The following is a 17,123-nucleotide window of genomic DNA, read 5'->3' as shown; positions in this document are numbered from 1 at the left end:
ACAGAGAAAAATTGAACCGCGGACAAGATCTCTTATTTTTCTTATTTCCAAATTAGAGTCGCGGTTATGACGTCACTCACTAGGCTGACAGGCTCGAGGGAACCCGGCGGCAATTGGCTGCCCATGCGCACGCGTGTGCGCTTTCGTCCGTCGCGCCTGCGCACATTGCCGCCGCCGTTTCTTAGCTCGTTTCTTAGTTTCTCCACCCTCTCAGGGCTGAATGGGCTTCCGGGACCCCCTCCTGTCGCGAGAAGTTGGCGCCACTTCTGCGCGGTGAGCCGCGGTGACTCGCCGTCCCGGGCTGAAAGCGCCACGCGGGCCCGCGCGGGAGGAGCGGGGCCTCTGAGGGGAGCGGCGACCCCGCCGGCCCCGGTCTCTTTCGTTGGCGGCGGCGGCGGCGGCTTTTTCCATAGGACAATATGTTCAAGAGAATGGCCGAATTTGGACCTGACTCCGGCGGGAGAGTGAAGGTCAGTGCCCGCTCGGACCAGCAGGAAACCCCCCCCCCAACTATCGCAGCCCCCAAACAGACATCCCAGTGTTGGCCGCGGGAGAGCGGGACACTGTCGCCACTGCTCGGGGTGGAGAGTCCTGGCCAGGCGCCTCCTGTAGCTGGCAGAGGCTGGACTCGAGCCGCTGACTCCCTCTGACAATCTCACAAAGGCGGGGTTAAGCGAGATCCCCGGAGATCCCAGGGCTACGAGAGCTCCGCGAGGCTGCCCCGAGTTTAGGGTCTTCGCAGAGTCCCTAAGCGATGCCCCAGCTGTCCATCAAAAAGCCTGTTAAAACAGCCCGGTGTCTCTCACCCGCTCAACGGCATCCCGCCTCTTTGGTTTTTGATTCAAGCCTGTAGCACAGTCGGACAGATTGACTTAGTGATGTTTTGATTCGCTGACAAATTTCCCGCCTACTTCACTGCCTGCCCCTATCCCCGCCGTCACCACCACCAACCACCTCCACCTCTCCGTCTGCAGTGCTGCTCTGGTTTGATCCTTTGTGTCCCAGCAGAGCTGTAGTCAGGTTTGTTTCATTAAACAGATGCTGGGGGCTGGGCGGGAGCGCAGCGGGTTAAGCGCGAGGACCAGCGAAAGGATTCCGGTTCGAGCCCCCCCACCCCCACCTGCGGGGGGGGGGGTCACTCCACGAGCTGTGAAGCAGGTCTGCAGGTGTCTGTCTTTCTCTCCCTCTCTCTGTCTTACCCTCCTCTCTCGATTTCTCTCTGTCCTGTCCAACAACAATGACAGCAATAATAACACGATAACAACAACAACAATAAACAGCAAGGGCAACAAAAGGGGGAAAAAATGGCCTCCAGGAGCAGTGGATTCGTAGTGCAGGCACTGAGCCCCAGCAATAATCCTGGAATCAAAAAAAAAAAAAAAAAAAAGAAAGAAACAGATCCTGGGCGAAGGATAGATAGCATAGTGGTGCCTGAGGTTCCAGAGTCCCAGGTTTAATCCCCCGCACCACCATAAGCCAGAGCTGAACAGTGCTCTGGTAAAAAATATATATAAAAAAGAAGCATACCACAAAGCGTAAGGAACGGGCGGAAGGATCCCCGCTGGAGCCCCCAGCCCCCGGTTCCTCACCTGCAGGGGAGTCGCTTCACAAACGGTGAAGCAGGTCTGCAGGTGTCTGTCTTTCTCTCCCCGTCTTCCCCTCCTCTCTCCATTTCTCTCTATCCTGTCCAACAACAACGACATCAATAATGACTACAACAATAAAACAGCAAGGGCAACAAAAGGGAATAAATAAATACTAAAAAAAAAAGATACATGATAGAGGGGACACCTGTGCATCAGTCTAGTTAATTTTTCTTCTTTCTTCCTCTTTACAAGAGCACTGCTCACCTCTCACGGTGGTGCAGGAATTGAACCTGGGAGTTCAGAACCTCAGGAATGAAAGTCTTTTACATAACCATTATTGCTGTCTCCCCAGCTCTGACTTTTTTTAGTCATAAGCTGATGACATTACCACCTGGTAATGGCGGTCAAAGTTGGTGACTTTTCTGTATTAAGTACCGCGCGCTAACCGATTGCGCCACTGGAGCTCCAACTGGTGACTTTTCTTTTGGGGCAAGATCAAGTTTATTTATTATTATTATTTTTAATATTTATTTTTATTTATTTATTCCCTTTTGTTGCCCTTGTTGTTTTATTGTTGTAGTTATTATTGTTGTTGTCGTTGTTGGATAGGACAGAGAGAAATGGAGAGAGGAGGGGAAGACAGAGAGGAGGAGAGAAAGATAGACACCTGCAGACCTGCTTCACCGCCTGTGAAGCGACTCCCCTGCAGGTGGGGAGCCAGGGTTCAAACCGGGATCCTTATGCCGGTCCTTGTGCTTTGCGCCACCTGCGCTTAACCCGCTGCGCTACAGCCCGACTCCCGATCAAGTTTATTTTTATGAGTGATAGGACCTCAGGCGTACAAGTCCAGTGCTCTACCACTGAGCTTTCTCCCCGTTCCTTAAGTAGCGATTTGTAAAGGAGGAACATCATTCATCTGCTTGTAATTATCTGAATTGTCTGAAGTTGACTTACGTGAAATCTGTGTTATAAGCTACTGAGCTGCAAGCCATTCTTTTTCTTTCTTTCTTTCTTTTCTTTCTTTCTTTCTTTCTTTCTTTTCTTGTATATTTGATACAACAGAGAGAAATTTAGGGAGAAGGTGAAGATTGTGAGAAAGAGAGAGAGAGGCACTTGCAGCACTGCTTCACTACTTGTAAAGCGTCCTCCTGCAGGTGGGGACCAGGGGCTCAAACCCGGGTTCTCGTGCCCGGTAACCTATGGACTCGACAGTGAACAGCCTGGCCCCCAACCAGCCATTCCTTAGACAAACTTTCAGAGTCCTCGTTCTGCTTCTTTGGATAGTGATAGAATACTTATTGTTGTTTAAATTCCTTTTCTTTTAGGGGGTTACTATTGTTAAGCCAATAGTCTATGGCAATGTGGCTCGATATTTCGGAAAGAAAAGAGAAGAGGATGGGCACACCCATCAATGGACAGTGTATGTAAAGCCATATAAAAACGAGGTAAGCACTTGTTGTTTTCTATAATCTTTAAAGCTGAAATTTAGCTTGTGTGAAGATAAATTGTTGCGTTATTTTTTTTAGTAGTTTTTAGATTATAACATTAGTGGACTAGGGTATTGTACAAAGGTTGAAGGAGTAGGACCGCTTAGTTATCACCTGGGGTAGCCTATGCCCTGTTGTGTCTGAGACCCTGTGAGTGAGCCTCGGAAGAGGCACTCCTAGGGAGTCGGCTGGTAGCGCGGTGGTTAAGCGCATGTGGCACAAAGCGCAAGAACTGGCGAAAGGATCCAGGTTCTAACCCCCCCCCCTCCCCACCTGCAGGGGAGTCCCTTCATAGGCGGTGAAGCAGGTCTGCAGGTGTCTGTCTTTCTTTCCCCCTCTCTGTCTTCCTTTCCTCTCTCCATTGCTCTCTGTCCTATCCAACAATGACGACATTAACAACAACAATAAAAAAAAAACAAGGGCAACTAAAGGGAAAATAAATATTTAAAAAAATTTTTTTAAAGAGGCACTCCTAGTTCTGTGGATGGTGAAGCAGTGCTTTGGTGTTTTTTTTCTCTCTCCCTCTCCTAAAAGTAATGAATACAAAATTGGGATTGGAAGGCCACTCAGCAGTGTTATGTATGTATAAGGCTGCATTCTTTAACAAGTTTGGTACCTCATATGCCTATTGATAAAGGGATGCTCTGGTTCTCTCTGCTTATTAATAATAATAAATCTTCACAATATAAACATTATTATTACTCTGCTTTATATTTTTCTATAATTATTTTTTTTTAGGTTTTTAAAATATTTATTCCCTTTTTGTTGCCCTTGTTTTTATTGTTGTTGTTGTTATTGATGTCGTTGTTGTTGGATAGGACAGAGAGAAATGGAGAGAGGAGGGGAAGACGGGGAGAGAAAGACAGACACCTGCAGACCTGCTTCACCGCTTGAGAAGTGACTCCCCTGCAGGTGGGGATCCCCAGGCTCAAACCGGGATCCTTATGCCGGTCCTTGTGCTTTGTGCCACCTGCGCTTAACCTGCTGTGCTAACGCCCGACTCCCTCTATAATTATTTAAAAAAATTTTTTTTATTTACTTATTTTCCCTTTTGTTGCCCTTGTTTTTCATTGTTGTTGTAGTTCTTATTGTTATTATTGATGTCATCATTGTTAGATAGGACAGAGAGAAATGGAGAGAGGAGGGGAAGACAGAGGAGGAGAGAAAGATAAGACACCTGCAGACCTGCTTCACTGCCTGTGAAGCGACCCCCTGCAGGCGGGGAGCCAGGGGCTGGAACCTGGATCCTTACACAGGTCCTTGTGTTTCACACTTGCACTTAAACCGCTGCGCTACCGCCCGACTCCCTCTATAATTATTATATTTTTAAGTTATCTTCATCAGAGGAAGTTCTTTTGTGGTAGAAATAATGAAAATGTTTTCTGCTTCAAAATAAAAGGAGTTTTATATCTGTTTTAGATTGTTTACTTGGCTGTTTATATATAATTACTTTTTTTTTTTTTAATGAGTTGGTGTCTCACGTCTCATGCATGTACTATTTCACAGCTCCTGGGCCCACTTTTTCATTCAGATAGAAAGATCCCGCAGTACCAAAGCTTCCTCTGGTGTCATAGCCCTGAGTCCCAGCTGATGCCAGGACTGGAAGCTGGGCCTTGTTCATGCAGACAGACATCTGTCTACCTGATAAGCTTTTCTTCTAGTCCTGTAACAGAATTTTGTTCTTAGAGGTTGACTGTAGATTTGCTTTGGTTTATATGATTATTTCTGCAAAATTATTGGAAGTATACTGTTTTTTTGAAAAAAATAAGAATTGAGCTAAAGTATTATTTGTAGAGATGTCTATAAAAGCAAGATTTGGTGGTCTGGGAGGTGGCGCAGCAGATAAAGCATCGGATTTTCAACCATAAGGTCCTGAGTTTGATCCCCGGCAACACATGTACCAGAGTGATGTCTGGTTCTTTCTCTCCTTTCTCATGAATAAATAATAAATTCTTTAAAAAAAAAACAGGATTTTCAGCATGGGTTGGAATATATGTGTTCCTACATATTTTGAATTAAAAAAAAAAAAATGTTTCCTTTGACATAAACTTTCCCAGTTGTCCGGGAGTGGTACCGCTGTAGAATTCTGACATTAGGTATGCCAGAGTGATGCTCTGGTTATTTCTCTCTCAATAAATAAATGCTTTTTAAAATATATATGTGTGTATATATATTTATTTTAATGAGAAAGAGTAGATACAAAGGGAAAGATACGGAGAGAGAGAAAGAGACCAGAACACTGCTCAGTTCTGGCTTATGCTGTGCTAGGAACCTTGAGCCTTGAGCCTCAGGCTTGAAAGGCTTTGTAGAACCATTATGCTCTCTCCCCAGCCCAAATCAGTACTTTTTAAAGCTTTCCAGTTAGAACTGGATTACTGGGGAAATAGGTTTTTTAATGTTACATTGCCAGTTTTCCCAGGGCGAGTTTTTCTTTTTTCTTTTTTTTGAGAGACCATGGCACCACTCCATGATCCATGGAAGTTCTAGGTGTTGTTAGTAGTTCTCTGTTGTGCCAAGGGCTCAAACCCAGTGCTCTGTGCATGGTAAGGTACCAGCACTGCCATCTGGGCTATCTCCCAACCCTGGGAATTCTGTTTTATTAAACTAGGAAGTGCTTGGTGCATTTCCCTTCTTTTTTTTTATAAGTAGATGGCAGAACTAACTAATTTCTCTGTACCTTAGGATATGTCAGCATATGTGAAGAAGATCCAGTTTAAATTACATGAAAGCTATGGCAATCCTCTTAGAGGTACAGGACAGTTTTTTATTCTTAATATACAAGTTTTTAGAAACCTAAGGGATTACATCAGTAATTTACGTGTTCCCCCCCCCTCTTTCTACAGTTGTTACTAAGCCTCCATATGAAATTACTGAAACAGGATGGGGTGAATTTGAAATAATCATCAAAATCTTTTTCATTGATCCTAATGAACGACCTGTGAGTAATGTTAACTTTAGTACATGTAAACTATTTAATGTGAGACATAGGACAGCTTGTTATATTTTTATTCTATTCAAATATACTTTCTGTACATTATGGTATAATGTGTCTTGCCATGAGTTAATAAGGTTTTCTACTTTTTATGAGATTTTTTTTACCTTAATTTTATTTAATTATATTGTTATTATTATTAACCAGAGGACTCCTCAACTCTAGCTATTGGAGGTGGTGGGGATAGAACCTGGGACCTCTCACATGCGTACCACAGCTGCACTATCTTCCTCATCCAAGTCTTTCATTTTTAACTAAAATGCTTTTCAGACTTCTATTTTTGAAACGTAGAAAGAAGGGATCGAAAATGAATGTTGGGGTAGTTGGTGGCACACCTGGTCGAGCACACATGTTAAAATGTGCAGTGACCCAGGTTCGAGCTCCCAGTCCACACCTGCAGGGGATAGCTTTGTAAGTGGTGAAGCAGGGCTGCAGGTGTCTCTGTCTCTGTCCTTTTCTATCACCCACATCCCTCTCAATTTCTGAATGTCTTTGTCCAATACATAAGTACCAAAAAAATGGAAAGTGAATGTTTATTGAAAATAAATAATAGATATTATAACAAAAATGTCTTAGTAGATTTGGTTATCAGTACTAAGTAGACTTCACATGCTGTCTGTGATGGGAGTATCCATTTTTTTATGATTGAAACTCTAAGTTAAAAGGTCATTTCCAGGAGTTGGGCGGTAGCACAGCAGGTGAAGCAAAGCAGGACTGGCATAAGGATCCTGGTTCGAGCCCCCCAGCTCCCCACCTGCAGGGGAGTCCCCTCACAGGTGACAACAACAATAAAAACAAGAGCAATAAAAGAGAATAAATAAATATTTTGGGAGTTGGGCGGTAGCACCGCGTGTTAAGCGCAGGTGGTGCAAAGCACAAGGACCAGCATATGATCCTGGTTCGAGCCCCCGGCCCCCCACCTGCAGGGGAGTTGCCTCACAGGCGGTGAAGCAGGTCTGCAGGTGTCTGTCGTCGTCTCTTCCCCCCCCCCATCTTCCCCTCCTCTCTCCATTTCTCTCTGTCCTATCTAACGACAACATCAATACCAACAACAATAACTACAACAACAATGAAAAACAACAAGGGCAACAAAAGGGAAAATAAAACAAACAAAAAAAAACCTTTACAAATAAATATTTTTTTAAAATAAAAAAAGAATAAAAAAGGTCATTTCCTTTTTTTCAAGCTGCCATCAGTATTGGCAACTTTTACTTCATATCATTTTATGAATCCTCATTCTGGTAAAAGATACCAGAATAGTTCTCATTTTGATAAAAGATGGCCTTTCCACCTTTTCTGAATGTTGCTTTGTAATACAGAGTTTCTTAAAGCTTTTACTCTGTTTTTTCAGTAGCTTTGTGAGGCTGGTGATGCCTTCATTTTAGAGGTGAAAACACTAAGGCTCTGGGAGTTGGGCAGTAGTGCAGTGAGTTAAGTACAGGTGGTGCAAAGCACAAGGACCAGTGTTAAGGATCCCGGTTCCAGCCCCCGGCTCCCCACCTGCAGGGGAATCGCTTCACAGGCGGTGAAGCAGGTCTGCTGGTGTCTATCTTTCTCTCTTCCTCTCTGTCTTCCCCTCCTCTCTCCATTTCTCTCTGTCCTATCCAGCAATGACGACATCAACAACAATAATAACTACAACAATAAAGCAACAAAAGGGAATGAATAAATAAATAAATAAATAAATATTAAAAAAGAAAATACTAAGGCTCAGACATTAAGCCATGTGCTTGATTCTATTTTTTTTTTTATTTTTTTTTTTATTGGATACACACAGAGAGAAACTAAAGTGGGAAACAGAGGGAAAGAGACAGATACCTGCAGTCCTGCTTCACCACTTGTGAAGCTGACCTCCTGCAGGTGGAGACCAGGAATTTGATCCTGGGTCCTTGGGCACTGTAATGTGTGTGATTAATCAGATGTGCCACCACCTGACCCCAACCCATGTGCTTGAGAACATTCATGGATTTTGGCAGAACTAAGTTTTGTTTGTGTGTTTTTAATACTTTATTAATTTTATTTTTGAGAGAGATTGCAACAGTACCAATAGCATGCTGGGTAGCATTGCAGACTCCTCCAGTTTTGCCATGGTAACATTTGTGGGGCCTTCCTTTCTGAATAGTGCCCATTCCTTTTATGTCTCCAATATCAACCTTCCTATGGACTGGCATATATGTGGCCAAAGGAACAGTTCCATCTTTTCTAAAAGGCCTAGAGAACATATAGCGGGTTCTTCTCTTTCCCTTTGTGTTAGTCATTTTGACAGTTTACTGGAAGATGGCTGCTCTGTTTTTTGTTTTTTTTGTTTTTTTTGTACAGTCAAATTTGTATTAGTGTCTTTTATTCTTCTCACATAGGAATTCCTTCAGTCATTGTGTCAAATAAGAATATAGTTTGGGGGGAGTCGGGAGGTAGCATAGCGGGTTAAGCGCAGGTGGTGCAAAGCACAAGGACTGGCGTAAGGATCCCGGTTCCAGCCCCCGGCTCCCCACATGCAGGGGAGTCGCTTCATAAGCTGTGAAGTAGGTCTGCAGGTGTTTATCTTTCTCTTCTCTCTCCATTTCTCTCTATCCTATCCAACAACGACGGCAATTAATAATTACAACAATAAAACAAGGGCAACAAAAGGATAAATAAATAATTTTTTAAGAATATTTTATTTATTAAGGAGACAGGAGGAGAGCTGGAAAGAACCAGACATCACTCTGGTACATGTGCTCCCGGGGATTGAACTCAGGACCTCATACTTGAGAGTCCAGTGCTTTATTCAGTGTGCCACCTCCTAGACCACAATAAATATTTTTTTAAAAGAATATATTTGGGTTTATCTTCTAGCATGGAGAATATTAATATCTAGCATTTATCATTCATTCACTCAATTTAGGTTTGATTTCACTCAAGTGATACCTTATTCTACCTATTTTGAAGTCTCTTTTTTTAATTAATGACTTAATGGTGTTACTTGAAGTTGTTTGGCAACATGTTTCTCTTGTCAGTGACCCACTAAGTTATTATGTTATTGTGTAGTGATCAGATAGATCAGTAAAGAAATTATGTTGCCTTAATCAAACATTTTAGTAGTGGTCTTTCCTTCTTATTTTTTTTTAAATTTTATTTATTTTTTAATTTATTTTACACCAGAGCACTGTTCAGCTCTGGCTTATGGTGGTGTGGGCGATTGAATGGGTGGGACTTTGGAGACTCCAATGTGAGAGTCTCTTTGCATAACCATTATGCTATCAACCCCCACTAGATCATCCCTTCTAAAAGTATCAATTCTGTTTCTTCCCACAGTGGATTTTTAAACTTAAATCTTCACAGAATATTTGTTACTATTTATCTATTTTCACTTATGTTAGTAAAAGAATTCATGTTTTGGGGCCGGGAGGTAGCACATTTGCTTGAGCACCCATGTTAATGTGCTCAAGGACCCAAGACAAGTCCTTGCAGGGAAAAGCTTTGCGAGTGGTAGAGCAGTGCTGCAGATGTCTCTGTCTCCTCCTCTGTTTCACCTTCCCTGTCAGTATTTTCCTAGCCTATCAAATTAGAAATAATAATTTTTTTAAAAAAATTCACATCTTTATGTTTTCCAGCGTAATTTTCATGGCTATGTCTTGTGTTAATTTTTATTTTTTTCTTTATTTTTTTCTGCCACCAGGGTTACCTTTGGGGTTTGGTGACTATGAATCCACTGTTTCTGGTGGCCATTTTTTTCCTTTTTTCTTTCTGTGAAATAGCTGCCTTGGATAGTGTACTGATTTGCTAGTGTGCGACCCAGATTTGAGCCTGGCCCCTGCTACATTCAAGGTGAAGACTTAGTGCTGTGGTCTTTCCCCTCTCACAGTGAAAACTACTACACATTCTGCTCACCACCTGCAGTGGGAAAGCTTCACAAGCAGTGCAGCAATTACTACAGATGTTTCTCAGTCTTTCTCTGTCTTCCCCATCTCCGTTTCTCTCTCCTATCAAAGAAAAAAGAAAGGAAAAGAATGGCCACTAGGAGCAGTAAATTTGTCCTGCAGGCACCAAGCCCCAGCAATAACCCCAGTGAACAAAGAAAAGAAACCACTGCATAAGGATCCTGGTTCCAGCCCCCAGCTCCCCACCTTCAGGGGAGTCACTTCACAAGTGGTGAAGCAGGTCTGCAGGTGTCTATCTCCCCCCACACACACACTTCTGTCTTCCCTTCCTCTCTCCATTTCTCTCTGTCCTGTCCAACAACAACAACATAACTACAAGGGCAACAAAAGGGAACAAATAAATATATATATATATATATATATATATATATATATATATATATATATATATATAAAAGAAAACCACTACACAAATGTAATTTCTATTTTCTTTTTTTTTTTTTTCCATAGGTAACCCTCTATCACTTATTAAAGCTTTTTCAGTCAGATACCAATGCAATGCTGGGAAAAAAGACTGTGGTTTCAGAGTTCTATGATGAAATGGTAAGAAGATTTTATATATATAATGAGAATCTTTTAACCTTTAAAAGTTAGAGAACATTTTAGTAATGGGGTGTTTCTTTTTATTTATTTATTTTTTTCATTCTATTTGCTTAGATATTTCAAGACCCAACAGCAATGATGCAACAGTTACTAACAACATCTCGTCAGCTAACTTTAGGAGCCTATAAGCATGAAACAGAATGTAAGTGCCATGAATTCATAATTAGTACTAAAGACTAATTACTATAGTGGTGATAGTTATATAGTTAATGACTATTTTTTTAATTTAGTTTTATTTATTATTAGATAGAGACAGAGATCAACTGAAGGGAGGGAGAGGGAGACAGAGAGACACCTGTAATCCTGCTTTATCACTTGTGAAGCTCTTCCCTTGCAGGTAGGGACCAGGGGCTGGAACCTGGTCCTTGCACATTGTAATGTGTGTGTTTAACCAGGTGCACCACCTCCTGGTCCCATAACTATTAATTTTTTCATAACAACAAATAGAGATTTTTTTTTTTTTAGGACTTAAAAGCCAAAATATTTATTGTTTTAATTTATTCCTGGGGTAAGCCTACTCTCAAAAAAGGGAAAAGGCAATCTCGCCCATTCTACTAAATATTTTTGTCTTTTATTCCCTAATTATATTTACACATAGCTTTTCATTAATCTTAATTTATAAAAAAGACTATTTTTGTGGGAGAGACATATGGAGTACCAGAGCATCATTCTGGCATATAAGATACAGAGCAGCAGACTGTGGACCTTCTGCTTGAGAGTCCAGTGACTCACCCAGAACTGGGTAGACATAACCTTGGGACCAGTATACCCAAGGAAGTCAGTTGCTAGGAAACGGGAAAATCTGGAGCATGCAAAACCAGGCAAAACTTAAAGGAAACAATGGATTTGTTGTGATTCCTGGGGAGAGAACCCTGTCATAAGAGGTGGGGCAGAGATGGGTTTGGGTGGTGGGGGGGTTAGAACAGACAAAGGAGACAGTCGGGCAGTAGAGCAGCGTGTTAAGCGCACCTGGCACAAAGCGTAAGGACTGGTGTAAGGATCCTGGTTCAAGCCCCCGGCTCCCTACCTGCAGGGGAGTCGCTTCACAGGCGGTAAAGCAGGTCTGCAGGTATCTGTCTTTCCCCCTCTCTGTCTTCCCCTCCTCTCTCCATTTCTCTCTGTCCTATCCAACAATGATGACAACAATAATAACTACAACAATAAAAATAATTAAAAAAAAAAAAACAGGAAGCTGCCCAAGCACCTCCCTGTCCAAAGGGGACATGCAGTGGGCTTTCGTCAACGCCAGCAGCTGCCCAATGCACACATTGTAGCTGGAGGAACTTTTTTCTTTCCAGATGTACTCAGATTTCTGAGATGAAGCCCATGTGGTTGGGGAGGGAAAAAGGGAAGGAAAAAGAGGCAAATAATACGCCAGGGTGGCAGCTGGGAAAATAGATCAACTTTTACAGCGCCGTGTTTGCATGCCAAGGGTTCCTGATTTGATCCCCAGCACTACACGTGTTGGAGTGGCGCTCTGGCCTGTCTGTCTCCATTCCATGTGTATCTCTCATTTTTTTTCTACGTAGAAAATAAAAAATAGGGGCTGGCTGGTGGTGCACCTGGTTAAGTGCACATACTACAGTGCACAAGGACCTGGGTTCAAAACCTTAGTCCCCACCTGTGAGGGGAAATTTCATGAGTGGTGAATCAGTGTTGCAGGTGTCTCTCTTCCTATAACCCCCCTTCCCTTTCAATTTTTGGCTGTCTCTATCTGATAAATAAAGATTTAAAAAAGAAAAAATAAGCACATTTTATTCATTGTACCTTCTGTATCACGACTTTCATGCCAGAGGCACTACAGATTCAGTCCCTATAAACACCATAAGCCAGAGCTGAGTAGTGTTAAAAATATATATATATCACATCTCATAGTGGTCTGGGAGGTGGTACAGTGTTAGACTCTCAAGCATGAAGTTCCCAAGTTGAATCCCCAGCAGCTCATGTACCAAGGGTGCTGCTCTGGTTCTCTTTCTCTTCTATGTTAGTAATAAATACATAAAATAATGTCACATAAATAGACTTTATTTTATGTACTAAAAGGGCTGCCTAGGGAGATAGTGCAGTGGTTACGCAAAAAGCTTCCCATTGGGAGTCGGGCTGTAGCGCAGCGGGTTAAGCACAGATGGTGCAAAGCACAAGGACCGGCATAAGGATCCCGGTTCGAACCCCGGTCTCCCCACCGGCAGGGGAGTCGCTTCACAGGCGGTGAAGCAGGTCTGCAGGTGTCTATCTTTCTCTCCTCCTGTCTGTCTTCCCCTCCTCTCTCCATTTCTCTCTGTCCTATCCAACAACGACAACAACAATAATAACTACAACAATAAAACAAGGGCAACAAAAGGGAATAAATAAAATAAAATAAAATATTTAAAAAAAAAAAAGCTTCCCATACCTGAGGGTCCAAGATCTCTTTGGAGGTTCCAGGTTCAGTCCCTCACACCACTAAAAGCCAAAGCTGAGCAGTACTCTGGTTTAAAAAAAAAAAAAAAAACGCCAGAGAGGATTCTGGTGCGTGAACTCTTTCCCGTGTGTAACGACCTGGGTTCAAGCACCCGGCCCCATCTACAGGAAGGAAGCTTCATGAGTGGTGAAACAGTGCTGCAAGTTTCTCTCTTTTCTTTGTGCCCCTTTCCCTCTCAGTTTCTCTCTGTCCTGTCAAATAAAATTAAAAATTAAATTTAAATAATTTTTAAAAAAGAAAATAGTAATTTTTTTTAAGGGCATTGAAACAAACATATTTCATACTGTTTATTTCGGGATTTCAGCAATGTTTGCCTATCACTTCTTTGTCCGCAGTAGAGGATCTCTCTACAGACTGTGGGTATCTCCAGCCCACATGTCCCTCCACTTGGAAACTATTGGGTTGTTAGAAAAGTCATGATGAATTTTTCTGCACAGAAATGTGTTCCACCAACCCTATAGTTCTTTCTTTCCCCTTAGTGCAACTCCAGTAGAAAAAAACCCAAAACTTAAATTCTAGCGCCACCTTCTGGAATGCAGAAGAAAAGATCCTCATGGTCAGCCTGTTCAGTCAAACATTTTTAACTACTTCAAATGCAAAAAGAAGCAGTTATCACCAATTATTAAGAAAAATCAAGATAATATGGCATCATAAAAAAAGTATTATTCTCCATCAGCCAAGCACCTAGAGCAGTACTATTCACAGTGACAAAAATAGAGTTGGCCTAAATAGCCATTGACAGATGACTGGATAATGAAGCCATGGGATACACACGTTTAATGGAATACTGCTGTGCCACTAAACAGTAGAAGCCATTCCGTCTTTTGGGATAAAATGGATGGAACAGAGGATGATTACGCTTAGTAAAAGAAGTGAAAGACAACTGATTTGTTTCACCAATAAGTTGAATATAATTAAATGAATTAAAAAGGTAAACTAACTCAGACTCTGTGAAAACTATTCTTTATCCTAATAATTACAGTTGTAGGAATTTATCCTGTAAGTATACTGAAATAATTATGCATAGTGTAGTCATCATAATACTACTTATTATAGGGGGGAAAATGTCAGGTATATGCTGACTACATGTCAAAAGGGACAAGATTAGGACAGGGATGTAGCATAATTGTTATACAAAAACATTCAGAGCTGAGGCACCACAGGCATGTTAAATCCCCAGTACCACCATAAAGCCAGAGCTGAGCTCTGATTAAAATAAAATTTTAGATTTTTTAAAAAAATTTTATTTTATTTACTTATTCCCTTTTGTTGCCCTTGTTTTTCATTGTTGTTGTAGTTACTATTATTGTCGTTGAATAACAACAGAGAGCAATGGGGAAGACAGAAAGGGCAAGAGAAAGAGAGACACCTGCAGACCTGCTTCACCACCTGTGAAGCGACTCCTCTGCAGGTGGGGAAGTGGGGGGCTCAAACTGGGATCCTTACACTGGTCCTTGCACTCTGCCACTTGCGTTTAATTCGCTGCACTACCACCCGAGTCCAAAAATAAAATAAATTTTAAGAGGAATGGTCGGGGAAAGGGGGGATGACTGGGGATGAGATTATGCATTCTGTGTAATGAGGTCCTCTGTAGGCATCCAAAGGAGATGGGGAGCCAGGCAGTGGTGCACCTGGTTGAACACACACAATACCATGTGGAAGCATTTGGGTTCAAGCCCCACTCCCCACTTGCAGGGGGATGCTTCACGAGCAGCGGGGCAGGTCTGCAAGTGTCTGTCTTTCTCTCCCCCTCCTCTCAGTTTCTTTCTGTCCTACCAAATAAAGTAGGAAAAAATGGCTACAGGGAGTAGTGGAATCATAGTGCTGGCACCGAGCCCCAGCAATAACCCTGGTGGCAATTAAAAAGGACACAGTTCTGTAATATAAAATGAACTTTTCAGAAATACTATTAAGTGAAATAGCAAGGTGCAAAGCAATGAATTGTATATTGCTTGTTCTAGTGGTGGAGAAGAAATCACATTTAAGTATATGCTTTTCCTTGAGTAAATTATCTCTGAAAAGATAACAAGCCTAACTGAATATCTTTAGGATTAAGTGTTGGTTGGTAGAGGTTTAGGAGACATTTTTCTTTTCTTTAGTATTATTCATTTATTTATTAATGAGAGAGATAGGAGGAGAGACAGAGCAAGAGAGAAAGAACTGGACATCAGTCTGGTACATGTGCTGCCTTGGATCAAACTCAGGCCCTCATGCTTGAGAGTCCAACATATTATCCACTGCGCCACCTCCCAGACCACTAGCAGACGTTTTTCTTTTTCTTCTTCTTTTTTTAATGTTTATTTATTCCCTTTTGTTGCCCTTGTTGTTTTACTGTTATTATTGTTGTTATTGATGTTATCATTGTTGGATAGGACAGAGAGAAATGGAGAGAGGAGGGGAAGACAGAGGGGGAGAGAAAGAAAGACACCTGCAGACCTGCTTCACCGCCTGTGAGTGACTCCCCGGCAGGTGGGAATCCAGGGGCTTGAACCAGGATCTTTGCGCCACCTGCACTTAACCCACTGCACTACCGCCCTACTCCCTAGCAGACATTTTTCACTGCTAGTCAGCCCTTTAACTTTTTGTATTTATTCCCTTTTGTTGCGCTTGTTGTTTTACTGTTATTATTGTTGTTATTGATGTTGTCATTGTTGGATAGGATAAAGAGAAATGGAGAGAGGAGGGGAAGACAGAGGGGGAGAGAAAGAGACACCTGCAGAAAAGATAGTAAACCTGTGGAAGACTTACATGGCTACAGCTATGTTATGGAGAAAAGCAAATTTCAGCTGAATTAAAATATTCAGTAGCTAGGATTTCTTTCTTACTTAAATATTTAAATCCTCTTTTGTGAGTTCAGACTTCCTTATTTTAGTCCTAGTACTGCTCAACTGTTCAGTTCTGGCATATGGTATAGGGACTGAACCTGGGTCATACCCTGCCACCACCAGCACCACTCTAGTATTTAGTGTTATGCATGTTAAGTTGTCCACATTTCATTATGAAAGTATTGACATAAGTATATGTCCATAACTCGTTACTAGATAACGTAGCTTAGTCATGTAAGAAGGTGAAATAATTCAATAAAAGTATTTCTTCTCCTTAGTTGCAGAAATTGAAGTGAAGACCAGAGAAAAATTAGAAGCAGCGAAAAAAAAAACAAGCTTTGAAATTGCAGAGCTCAAAGAGCGATTAAAAGCAAGTCGTGAAACTATAAACTGTTTAAAAAATGAAATTAGGAAACTCGAAGAAGACGACCAGACAAAAGAGATATAAGCCGTTCTGAAGAGAACTTGATAACAGGCTAAAGTGAAAATAAGTGAATATTAAAGGGAAAATGAATTTCAAGTACTATGTTTCTTAGAGAAACTATTTATGTGTGTATATATAATTATTGGTTTCTCAGCTATAGCATCAAAATGTTTGTACTTTTTAAACAACCTTTAATGTGAAATGTACATGTACACTGAAATGCTGTATAGGTGTTTTATCAGCCATTTTTTAGGGTAATTCTATGATGTTAAGCACAACTTAGAATTTTTTATTGCATTGTATATATAGCTTATCCTTTGACAGACATCAAAACTTCACTATAAAGTATAACTTGTACAAATCTTGTACCAAGTTAATATAAATTAATGGTGAGATAATGTGTATATTTAATTTCCTTATGTGCTTCCCTCCCTTGTCATAACTCTCATATTTGATGTGCTCGGGAAGTATTCAATAAATGTAGTTTATGGAACCTGTCTCTGCCTTGTGATGTGTTTCTTCCTCTTTGAAACGCCTGGAGCCGCAGCTAGTGTATTTCCATAGTACTGTGACCACACATCCTTTAGTGACACTCACTGTAGCACAGAGAAACTCTTCAGTGCCGAGATCCCTATCTTAGCATTGTTCATCCTGACAACTACAGTGCCATAGATTTTATAGAGAGAATCATAAAAGCACCCCCCTCCCCATATCTCACTTAGCACATTATTTTCACATTGTATCATGTATTGGAACTTTATTCCTTTTTGTGATTGAATAAAATTTTATGATGTATATATGTTTGTCCATTCACCTGTTTAATGA

General features: G+C 41.5%; 1 protein-coding gene across 2 annotated transcripts; it reads left to right on the top strand.

Annotated features, from left to right (window-relative positions):
* Nucleotides 1–197: 197 nt before the first annotated feature.
* On the top strand, nucleotides 198–16,795 carry YEATS4 (YEATS domain containing 4). 2 transcript variants are annotated; one of them, XM_007528398.3, is made up of 7 exons: nucleotides 198–470; nucleotides 2,912–3,031; nucleotides 5,756–5,822; nucleotides 5,917–6,011; nucleotides 10,436–10,528; nucleotides 10,643–10,730; nucleotides 16,153–16,795. In XM_007528398.3, the coding sequence occupies exons 1-7, from the start codon at nucleotides 420–422 to the stop codon at nucleotides 16,320–16,322; spliced, it is 684 nt and encodes a 227-aa protein (XP_007528460.1). In that variant the 5' UTR covers nucleotides 198–419; the 3' UTR covers nucleotides 16,323–16,795. The 2 variants fall into 2 exon arrangements, with proteins under 2 accessions (XP_007528460.1, XP_016046019.1); XM_016190533.2 differs by lacking the exons at nucleotides 5,756–5,822; nucleotides 5,917–6,011 and having other exon boundaries at nucleotides 201–470.
* The last annotated feature ends 328 nt before the right edge of the window (nucleotides 16,796–17,123 follow it).

The sequence above is a fragment of the Erinaceus europaeus genome, chromosome 7, assembly GCF_950295315.1.
Source record: "Erinaceus europaeus chromosome 7, mEriEur2.1, whole genome shotgun sequence".
Classification (NCBI taxonomy): domain Eukaryota; kingdom Metazoa; phylum Chordata; class Mammalia; order Eulipotyphla; family Erinaceidae; genus Erinaceus; species Erinaceus europaeus.
The sequence above is the reverse complement of the archived record's forward strand: the minus strand, read 5'-3'. Positions and strand labels throughout refer to the sequence as shown.

Bases quoted from the DNA above. Each gene is read 5' to 3' on its own strand.
- YEATS4 (XM_007528398.3), top strand. From the start codon at position 420: ATGTTCAAGAGAATGGCCGAATTTGGACCTGACTCCGGCGGGAGAGTG. The intron at 3,032-5,755 runs GTAAGCACTTGT...TCTGTACCTTAG, and splicing joins TAAAGCCATATAAAAACGAG to GATATGTCAGCATATGTGAA. The intron at 10,731-16,152 runs GTAAGTGCCATG...TCTTCTCCTTAG, and splicing joins CTATAAGCATGAAACAGAAT to TTGCAGAAATTGAAGTGAAG.